General features: G+C 42.4%; 1 protein-coding gene across 2 annotated transcripts in view; it reads left to right on the forward strand.

The window, feature by feature from the left end:
* The window catches only part of LOC138978733 (sodium/glucose cotransporter 4-like), a 75,780-nt gene extending 64,308 nt beyond the window's left edge, over nt 1-11,472 (forward strand). For both annotated transcript variants that reach the window (XM_070351525.1, XM_070351526.1), the window contains exons 9-10: nt 7,657-7,908; nt 9,751-11,472. In XM_070351525.1, coding sequence (XP_070207626.1) covers nt 7,657-7,908; nt 9,751-10,008 — 510 coding nt within the window. In that variant the 3' untranslated portion in view covers nt 10,009-11,472. The remainder of the gene's footprint in view (nt 1-7,656; nt 7,909-9,750) is intronic.
* The last annotated feature ends 207 nt before the right edge of the window (nt 11,473-11,679 follow it).

An 11,679-nucleotide genomic window follows, 5' to 3' on the forward strand; every position in this document is an offset into this window, starting at 1 on the left:
AGCCTCCGTAGTTCTGCAGTGGATTCCAGCGCACTGCGGCATCGCTGGAAATGAGAAGGCGGATGGTCTGGCCAAAGATGCAGGAAGACAGGAACAACCAGAAACCAGCCTGTCCTTCCGAGAGACCAAAACCCTCATCAAGCATCGCTGGAAGACAGCATTCAAAGAAAGAAACGGAGGCTACAAGCCAGACCAAGACCCCATCCACCGCCTCAGCCGTGCAGAGCAGACTGCCATCTTCCGGCTGCGTACAGGGCACTGCGGCTTTAAAGCGCACCTGAAAAGGATCGGCGTAGCAGAGTCGGCATTGTGCGATTGTGGGGCGGCCAACCAGACAGTAGAACATGTATTGAATACATGCACAAACTTCACTCTGCTGCGGAACCAGATCTGGCCAGAAGGAGCTACACTGGAGACCAAGCTCTGGGGAACGTCAGAAGACCTGAAAGCGACGTTCCAGTTCACGACAGCAGCGGAACTACGACCCTAGAAACAACCGTCGAACGCAGAAGAAGAAGAAGGTACTGATAGACTGAATAGTGTCCAAGAAATATCCAACGTTAAAGTTTTCCGGACGGACGGACGGACGGACGTCCGGACGGACGGACGGACGACTCGGGTGAGTACATAGACTCACTTTTGCTTCGCATGTGAGTCAAAAAGTGTGTCCGTAGTTTTTGGTTACGCGTCGCAGTGTTAGATGTGTACGACCTCCCACAGTCCAATGCCGCGAATTGTTGTTACAGCCCCTGACTTTCTTTATGTACGGAATTCGGTAGTCTTTTTGTTGTTGTTAAATAATTATATTGCCAAACGTTATGACATTTTGGGATAATTGAACGAGTTTCAATACACATTTGCTGAGCACCTAATGTCGCTTGTTTTTATCAAAACTCAAAACTAATTTTCAATGTTTATTCGTGCAAACCGTCACACAAACATGCGTGCCTCTGTGAGTATGCGTGTGGCTGCTTTTGTAGTTCAGGCTAGATTACAAGTCAGCTGTGTTAGGGTGCAAGCGTTTTGATAATTTACCCACCCCCCCCCCCCCCCTCCAAATCCCCCCCCCCCCCCCACACCCCGATACCTGTCAAATTCCCTCAAAATGCATGAACAATTCCGTTACCTTAGATCATCACCAGAAAAAAATCCTCCGGATCCCAAAGATAAGGACGAAAACATAGCGAAACACTTTAGATATCAGATACCGACTTTATGTAATGCGCTTCAAAATCATATTTGAGACAGAGAGAGAGAGAGAGAGAGAGAGAGAGAGAGAGAGAGAGAGAGAGAGAGAGAGAGAGAGAGAGAGAGAGAGAGAGAGAGAGAGAGAGTATGCATGTATTCCAATTGTAAATAGTCAGAAATATAGTTATTGACTGTGTACTTATTCTTATCGCTATGAGGGGTTGGTTTGCGTGTGTGTGTGTGTGTGTGTGTGTGTGTGTGTGTGTGTGTGTGTGTGTGTGTGTGTGTGTGTGTGAGGTTATTGGAATTGTAAATCGCTTTGAGCTGTAAATCAGGACAGATGTTTATGAAACCTTGCAAACAAGTTTTGTGACCCCCACCCCTTCACCCGGATTCAAACACTTGGGTCAGTGCGCATGCTCTACGAACTGACCTGCTGGGCTCACAAATGATTTATTTCTTCACTTTTTGTCAGCCAAGATATGGGGTGGGGCGGGAAACATTTTTGAGTAAGAAAAAAGGAAATGCTTTAAAAAAAAAAAATTAAAGGTATTGGGAACAGTGAACTTATCTGTATTTAAATGTGGTTATAATTTGAGATGACATTTTGTGTTATAACGTTTTTACCACTAAATTAAAACAGTACACTCTTGATTTATAAATACTGACACTCATCTTACAAACTGTTTGATCCACCCTGGTGTGTGTGTGTGTGTGTGTGTGTGTGTGTGTGTGTGTGTGTGTGTGTGTGTGTGTGTGTGTGTGTGTTTGTGATTAGTGGGGTGGGCGGGTAGTGGAGGGGGGTGGTATTGGATCGGGGGAGGGAAGGGGGGGGGGGGTTGGCAGGGGGTATCGGTGCACTTAAGGCACCAAGTGTTTGGGTGTATGTGTTTGTATTGCGATTCAGAGAAAACTACTATACAGATTTGTATGCACACTTCTCCCTACCACCTGACCTACTGGGCTCCCAAATGAATGTTTTCATCAATTTTTGTCTGTCAAGATATGGGGGTGGGGGTGGTGCGGGGATAATTGTGGAGTAAGCAATCAGGAAACACCTTATGGTTTTCTTAGGTATTGACACGGTATATAGTGAAGTTAGCTGTGTTCAAATTTGTTTATGATCTTTCGAGCCAATTTTGTGTTTCAACGTTTTTGAGTGATAATTGTTGTGTACGCTCTCGCCAATCCTGAATAATTTTCGGCATGCACATTGATAAGTACCGTATTATAATAAAGTGATACTCTCCATTCTTTTATCTACACAAAGTAATGTTTTATTTATCTTTTCTAAAGATAAAAATGTCAGTTAGGATGACGTTACGAATTACAGTGTTTTCTGTAAGGTCATATGTGTCCACCCGGTACCCCCCAAAACTGACAAAATTCTTATAAAAAAAAAATGAATAAGAAAACAACGTTTTTTGTCTGTCTGCAGTTGTGGACATATAGCTTAGAGAAACATGTGCTCAAAATGTGTAATGGATTTCACGTGCGATTTTTTGACTCACATGCGAAGCAAAAGTGAGTCTATGTACTCACCCGAGTCGTCCGTCCGTCCGTCCCCCCCGTCCGTCCGTCCGTCCTGAAAACTTTAACGTTGGATATTTCTTGGACACTATTCAGTCTATCAGTACCAAATTTGGCAAGATGGTGTATGATGACAAGGCCCCAAAAAACATACATAGCATCTTGACCTTGCTTCAAGGTCAAGGTCGCAGGGGCCATAAATGTTGTCTAAAAAACAGCTATTTTTCACATTTTTCACATTTTCTCTGAAGTTTTTGAGATTCAATACCTCACCTATATATGATATATAGGGCAAAGTAAGCCCCATCTTTTGATACCAGTTTGGTTTACCTTGCTTCAAGGTCAAGGTCACAGGAGCTCTTCAAAGTTGGATTGTATACATATTTTGAAGTGACCTTGACCCTGAACTATGGAAGATAACTGTTTCAAACTTAAAAATTATGTGGGGCACATGTTATGCTTTCATCATGAGACACATTTGGTCACATATGATCAAGGTCAAGGTCACTTTGACCCTTATGAAATGTGACCAAAATAAGGTAGTGAACCACTAAAAGTGACCATATCTCATGGTAGAAAGAGCCAATAAGCACCATTGTACTTCCTATGTCTTGAATTAACAGCTTTGTGTTGGATGACCTTGACCTTGGGTCAAGGTCACATGTATTTTGGTAGGAAAAATGTGTAAAGCAGTTCTTAGTGTATGATGTCATTGCTAGGTTTAGTTATTTGACCTTGACCCTGAAGGTCAAGGTCATGTAAAGGTCAAGGTCAAGCATGTGAGTCGTATGGGCTTTGCCCTTCTTGTTTTTTCTTGGGTTGAGGAGAGGGGGTGGGGGGGGGGGGGTGGGGGGGCGTAAGCCCCTTGATCAGTCTCGGGCGCTCTGCGACCTCGATTTACACTCTTGAATTCTAAAAACACCCCCCTTACAAGCTAACTGATCTACCCTGGTGTATATATATATATCCCATGACCTCCCTTCTTTGTCTCTGTTACTTCAGTATGGGTATATATGTTGTATTTTTATAGCTCAATAAATACATCATGGACTCAAAAAAATATATGATAGTGCAGATTCCGATTTGGGCGAAGAACTACTTTGCTCCCGACCTTTGACCTCGCGCCGAACAATGTGACACATTTGTATGAAGTTCCAAAATCGTATTGCACGGTATATCAGTTGCACGCAAAAATGAATCTCAGAACTGATCTGATGTATGAGATGCAATAAGCAAACGTTTCTTTCATTATGAAAGCAATGCAGGTCGAAAAAAACGAACATTCAACTTACAAGATAACCAGATGCTAGCGAACCAAAACAAAAACACGAGTACCCTCCCCTTGCTTCGTTAGCAGACGACTTTTGAGAATCTGTCAGACCGTCCTTACCTGGCACGGTTGGGCTTCGCTATCATCAGCTGTTTCACGTGTTTTGCGAGCAAGTCTACTCTTTTGCCTGGCTCTGCAGTAAGTCCACATTGGCGATGAAGGTATCCGAGAACTTAACATGTGTGTATTTTTCCGTAATCCAGTCATATTCCTTCAAAATGCAATCAATCGGCGGTGACAGACGTGTCGGTCGCGTTTTCCTCATACCCATACCAGTTTAAGTTCATCCATGCAAACACACTCGCAAAACAGTTTATCACGTAGATACATTTCAAATAGGGAGCAAATGGTTAAATCTAAACCTACATATTTGTTCCCTAAAATTTGCTTCTCTGTCAATAAGCCTAATTACACACGTTCGAGAAAAACAACGTGGAATCGATTCTGAATCGAGTAAGCCAAATGGGTCCCAAACCCGTTTCGCCCGTTCTGCCGACCTGAAACGCAAAACAAAAGAATTGTGCGCTTCAACTAAATTAATTTCTATACGACTTCATTACTTTCTTGCATCTTATGAACCTTTACTTAAAGCTTTTAAATGGTCTGAAAGTAGTGTTACCGCGTACTTATCGATGCACTCATTCGTTTTATTTTTTCAGCGACGGTCACTTAGTTTAAGGTTGCAAAAGGGCTAAGTCTCGCTGGCACCACAGTTTTACAGTCCACAGATCGCAACAGTGCCGCTAGTAGTCTACACTTTGTGTTTGATGGTAGAATGGGATATACAGATTACAACACTCGTGGTTTTTTATATGGCTTGTATTTCAGTCAAGACCCAGCGGGAATATCAATCGAGAGCCACTCGCCAGAGGCTCGTGTCTCCCGATGATATTCATCCGCTGGGTCTTGACTGAAATACAAGCCATATAAAAAACCACTCGTGTTGTAACCTATACATATATATATATATATATATATATATATATATGTGTGTGTGTATATATCTGTGTGTGCGTGTGTGTGTGTGTGGTGTGCGATTCATAGAAAATTACTGGACAGATCTTCATGAAACTTTGCACACAAATGTTCTGACCCCCAACCCTTCACCCTGATTCAAACTCATGTATCACAAGTCCAGCGCTCTACCAACTGACCTACAGCGCTCCCAAATTATTTCTTTTTGTCATTTTTGTCAGTCAAGATTTTGTTTACAGGTATTGTATCTGTACACAGTGAACTTTGCTGTGTTCAAGTTTAGTTATGTTCTGTCGAGCGAATTTTTTTTAAATACGTTTTTACTACTAAAGGAGTGATAATTTTATGTGTACGCCCTCGAGAAACCTCGATCATTTTCTGAAATTGCACGTTGATAAGTACCGTTTTATGATAAAGGTATACTCTCCATTCATTTATATACACAAACTAATGTTTCATTTATTATTTGTAGAGCTAAATATGTCAGTTGGGATCATGTTAAGAATCGCAGTGTTTTTCGCAAAATCGTACTTGACAACCCCCAGTAAAAAAATTCAAAAAAAAAGGTTAATACGACAACCACCTTTTTTCTTTGCACAGATGTGTCCATATTGCTCAGAGGAACCTGTGCACAAAATGTGTAATGTTTCTGTCGAGCGATTTTTTTTAAAATACGATTTTACTACTAAAGGAGTGATAATTTTATGTGTACGCCCTCGAGAAACCTCGATCATTTTCTGAAAATGCACGTTGATAAGTACCGTTTTATGATAAAGTTATACTCTCCATTCATTTATATACACAAACTAATGTTTCATTTATTATTTGTAGAGCTAAATATGTCAGTTGAGATCATGTTAAGAATCGCAGTGTTTTTCGCAAAATCGTACTTGACAACCCCCAGTAAAAAAATTCAAAAAAAAAAAAGTTAATACGACAACCACCTTTTTTCTTTGCACAGATGTGTCCATATTGCTTGGAGGAACCTGTGCACAAAATGTGTAATGTTTCTGTCGACCGATTTGAACACACAAGTAACCCCTTAAGAAAAGTTTAAATCGATAACTAAATGGAAGAAAACGCAGCTAAAATAAATTACTCGTTTTAACGACATACTGCACGCGAATTCAGGAATTCTAACAGATTTTCCTGTGGAACTGCCATAAAGTAACGCTAAGGTAACTCAAATCGGTTTACGGCAGTCACGCACTTGGCACGAGATCGAGCTGTATCCTACATCTTTACAGGAACTCCACATTGTGGGATTCCCTGTATACAGGCAATCCCCCTACAGGAATTCCGCCTACAGGGAATCCCACTCTTTTGGTCGACATAGATCCCATCAGCGGCAGTGCGTGCCCGCTATCTTCCAGAGTTGATTCTGTGAAAACCGCAAAACTCTAGAACGTCACCTTGTACGTCAAAACTAACTGAACTCTTTGATGAGGTAGTTTTGTAGGTAATCTTGAACTTTAGTGTTGTAAATTCATAGCTTAGAATCCAGTGGCATTCTTTACTTATTATTGATACAAGTCCATGTAATCGAGCCAAAGAACATTTGTCGTGAAATTAATGAACGGATTGATCTCCAAACTTAAGCATAATTAATTAATTTGGTTGTTTGATCGATGATAATGACGCGAGAAGGGCTACGTTTTCAACCAAGAGACATCACTAAGGCAACGGGAGTTGGCTCCCCTGTCTCCGCTCAGGATAATTCCTTCTTTGACGCATGTAAACGAAATGCATTCCGAGCATTCGTACTGTTCATTCCGTGACTGGAAAGGGATCTAAAATGACTTGTTATGCATACAAGTGCAGGTTCTGAAAATTTGAAGGCTTAAATACCTCTGAATTCTGAGCTTTGAATTTAACACACTAAAGTTCAAGATTACCGTTTTGTATTTGACGCCATATATACTGAATATATATCTCAACGAGGTGGACTCTGTATAATATCAGAACATCCCTCGTAAGGGAACTGTCTTCAACACTCCCACACAGATCACGTCTCGAACATCTCTTAAAGACATATCGATATCGATTAACACAAACAAAACAGCGAAGACGTCTCTTTTTGACTCTCTTTCCAAGTAATATCTCTGACGTCAGCCACAAAGACAAAGTTCGAAAAAGCGTAATAAAGTGAACAATGGCGTCACGAAAATATGCTGTCCCTTCTTTTGTAGATCTCCCTCGGGAAGTTACAAAGAATTTCGAGAACGAAGTTGGTTTCGGTGGCTTCAACATATCAGCAGTAGAAAATCAATCGAAAGGTCAACGCCAGGCTGTGTATGTTTCGGTATCGTATATCATTAAGGTCGAAGCGCAAACGTAGCCCTTCCGTGTTGACGATGACTCGAAAGTCGTTTGTTCATTTCAATGCTTGTTATTCTCCCAGGTGCCAGGAGAATGGTTCCGAATAACTGTCACTTACTCTATAACATATGTCGTATGCATTTAGAGCGCTTACTGGCCTTTGTTTAGTAGATCTCTAAACAGCGCTCTGCCTCCTTTGTTTAGGCCAAACAAAAATATATGTTGGTGTAGGGTAACGTGACCAAAAAAGATAGGGTCGGTATATCTGCCGTGTTGTTTCTTCTTTTATTTCTTCTCCTGGTGTACCCTTTCAGGTCGGGGTAGTGCGGTTCTTCTGGGAGCAGTACGGCGTGGTTGGGGCAAAGTGCGGGGAGGATGTGACGCAGCCGGCGGGTGCCGACGCTGTCCTGAAGCTGCACTTCCTGCACTTCGGGGCGCTGCTGTTTGTGTTCACCACCCTGTTGATCGTGGCCATCAGCCTCGTCACCAAGGCACCTGGCGAGGAGTTCTACATGGGCAGGACGTTCTCCACCAGGCACTGCCTCCACGTCGAGGAGAAAGAGGAGGTCGGTGTAGAGGGGTGGGTGAAATGGTGGCGGGGGGGGGGGGGGGGGGGGGGCAGGCTGCTTAGAGTTTGTGGTTTCTAGTGTACTTTCAAAACCGGTTGCTGTAGAGTTTGTGGTTTCTAGTGTACTTTCAAAACCGGTTGCTGTAGAGTTTGTGGTTTCTAGTGTACTTTAAGCCGGCTGCTGTAGAGTTTGTGGTTTCTAGTGTACTTTCAAAACCGGTTGCTGTAGAGTTTGTGGTTTCTAGTGTACTTTCAAAGCCGGTTCTGTAGAATTTGTGGTTTCTAGTGTACTTTAAGCCGGCTGCTGTATAGTTTGTGGTTTCTAGTGTACTTTCAAAGCCGGTTGCTGTAGAGTTTGTGGTTTCTAGTGTACTTTCAAATCCGGCTGCTGCAGAGTTTGTGGTTTCTAGTGTACTTTCAAAACCGGTTGCTGTAGAGTTTGTGGTTTCTAGTGTACTTTCAAAGCCGGTTCTGTAGAGTTTGTGGTTTCTAGTGTACTTTAAGCCGGCTGCTGTAGAGTTTGTGGTTTCTAGTGTACTTTCAAAGCCGGTTGCTGTAGAGTTTGTGGTTTCTAGTGTACTTTCAAAGCCGGTTGTTCTGTAGAGTTTGTGGTTTCTAGTGTACTTTCAAAGCCGACTGCTGTTTAGTTTGTGGTTTCTAGTGTACTTTCAAAGCCGGTTGCTGTAGAGTTTGTGGTTGCTAGTGTACTTTCAAAGCCAGCTGCTGTAGAGTTTGTGGTTTCTAGTGTACTTTCAAAGCCGGCTGCTGTAGAGTTTGTGGTTTCTAGTGTACTTTCAAAGCCGGTTCTGTAGAGTTTGTGGTTTCTAGTGTACTTTCAAAACCGGTTCTGTAGAGTTTGTGGTTTCTAGTGTACTTTCAAAACCGGCTGCTGTACAGTTTGTGGTTTCTAGTGTACTTTCAAAGCCGGCTGCTGTAGAGTTTGTGGTTTCTAGTGTACTTTCAAAGCCGGTTGTGTAGAGTTTGTGGTTTCTAGTGTACTTTCAAAGCCGGCTGCTGTAGAGTTTGTGGTTTCTAGTGAACTTTCAAAGCCGGCTGCTGTAGAGTTTGTGGTTTCTAGTGTACTTTCAAAGCCGGTTCTGTAGAGTTTGTGGTTTCTAGTGTACTTTCAAAGCCGGTTCTGTAGAGTTTGTGGTTTCTAGTGTACTTTCAAAGCCGGCTGCTGTAGAGTTTGTGGTTTCTAGTGTACTTTCAAAGCCGGCTGCTGTAGAGTTTGTGGTTTCTAGTGTACTTTCAAAGCCGGCTGCTGTAGAGTTTGTGGTTTCTAGTGTACTTTCAAAGCCGGCTGCCGTAGAGTTTGTGGTTTCTAGTGTACTTTCAAAGCCGGCTGCTGTAGAGTTTGTGGTTTCTAGTGTACTTTCAAAGCCGGCTGCTGTAGAGTTTGTGGTTTCTAGTGTACTTTCAAAACCGGCTGCTGTAGAGTTTGTGGTTTCTAGTGTACTTTCAAAGCCAGCTGCTGTAGAGTTTGTGGTTTCTAGTGTACTTTTAAAACCGGCTGCTGTAGAGTTTGTGGTTTCTAGTGTACTTTCAAAACAAACAAAGACGCTTGTCGTACATGCAGTATTGGCAGTGGATAAACAATTAGAAACATTGACTCTCGCGCGCACGCGCGCGCACACACACACACACACACACGCACACACGCACGCACGCACGCACGCACGCACACACACACACACACACACACACACACACACACTCACACACACACAGTGTCGCACACACACACACACAAATCCCACTTTAACTGAACGTTCACCCTTCGTCTCTTGACTTAAACCTTCAAGCCCACTTTATTTGTCCCATATCTGACCCAATGCAGAACGTGGAGAAAGACCTACCGCCGCAGTACTTCCGCAAACTGATGGGCGACAAAACGCTGCAGCAACAGCCGTTCCGAGTGCGGGCCATCCTGTGGATGTGTGGCGTGGAGGACATGGTTCAGCCCAAGGAGAACGCCGTCATGGGCGCGATGAACCGCTCCATCTTCGAGGAGACCAGGATGTCCTACGTCATGCACGTAAACATCGGCGTAGCGCTTGTCTTCATCACGGGATACTGGGCCTTCTACAGCGTCTAGTCAACCACTGATTTATGAAGCCAGTTGACAACGGGGAAAAGTTAACAATTTGAATCTACAGTAGCCTTTGTCTTTATCACGGGATACTGGGCTTCTACAGTGCCTAGTCCCACTGAGTTTTGAAGCCAGTAAACAATTTGAATCTGCAGTAGCCTTCGTCTTCATCGCCGACCCTATAACTTTTTATTACATTTGTAAAAAAATAAAAATATAAAAAAATAACGAGTGCCGAATACGCAATGAAAGCGAAAGCGGTCGAGTCGCACACTTATTTCCCTGTCAAGTAGGTTTCATTTGTACACATTATAAAAAAAAGAAAAAGTGATTGCCTACCTTCCTACCCTAGTTTTTGGGGCTATGTTACCTTAACCACACCTATTTATTTTTTTGGCCTTATAGAAATAAACCTAATATATGAAGCCAATGGGAAGTGGGGGGAAATTTAACAATGTGAATCTACGGTTTATAGAAATCAACCTAATTTATGAAGCAAGTAGGAAAAGTGGAAAGCCGTGGTTGATCTATAGAAATCAACTTGATTTTTGAGGCAAGTGGGGAAAGGGGAAAACTTAACAATGTGAATCTACGATTTATAGAAATCAACCTGATTTTTTAAGCGAGTGGGGAATTGGGAAAAGTGAGAAATGTGAAACTGCTCCTTGATCGCGCACACCAACACGCCGTTGATAAAGCAAATGGGAACATTGGGAAAAGTGAGCAATGTGAATCAACAGTAGCCTTGATCATGCATGCCAATATCCCGACTGTTTATAGAAATCAGTTAGTTAGCTGTTGCTTTTCGGGTCCAGCGGACCATAATAGGCCAAATCAGGACCCCTTATAGAAATCAACCTGATTTATGAAGCCAGTGGGGAAAGGGGAAGAGTTAAAAAATGTGAAAGTACTCCTGGATTATTGCATGCCAAAATTGGCGTGGCTGTCATCTTCATCGTGGGATGCGGGACATTCTACATTGTTTAGGCACTGTTTAAACGGAACAGAAAACATCAAGCCGATTGAAACAAGTGAGGAATTGGGAAAAGTAAACAATATGAATCTACTTATATTTATAGTCATTAACGTCAACATGCCTGTTTTGCCATCGCATTTTTCACGGGATGGATACTGGTCATTTTTATTGTCAATATAGTGCTTGTCGAAGATAAACATGATAGAGGCAGGAGACATTTCAGGGCAATGGGCTTGCAGACCGAGCACCAGTTTCCATGGCGTTGCTGGACCAAAGCTGTAGTTTCATATTTTTGTCACAATAACAAAAATCACAGTCAATGCGTCCCCAGTGTATACTGCAGATATGTATTAAAAATTTGCAAATTGGTGAAATAGGTTAAATTTCTTAACACCTATTTTTGTCAATTTTTCTACTACTGAAAAGTGTTATCATGGAAGCTTATAAGTTATTTGTAAAGAAAATGTGATATTATTATACATGAATCAGCTGCACATGATCTTCCTGGTGTTTTCTCCATGTTCGTGTGTGTTTGTCTGTCTGTGTGTATGTGTGTGTGTGTGTCTGTGTGTGTGTGTGTGTGTGTGTGTGTGTGTGTGTGTGTGTGTGTGTTCGATCGCGAGCAACAGGAAAACTACATTGTTGTTGAGGTAAGCTACATATGTGTGTGTGTGTGTGTGTGTGTGTGTGTGTGTGTGTGT

This window comes from Littorina saxatilis, linkage group LG10, assembly GCF_037325665.1.
Source record: "Littorina saxatilis isolate snail1 linkage group LG10, US_GU_Lsax_2.0, whole genome shotgun sequence".
Taxonomy (NCBI): Eukaryota; Metazoa; Mollusca; class Gastropoda; order Littorinimorpha; family Littorinidae; genus Littorina; species Littorina saxatilis.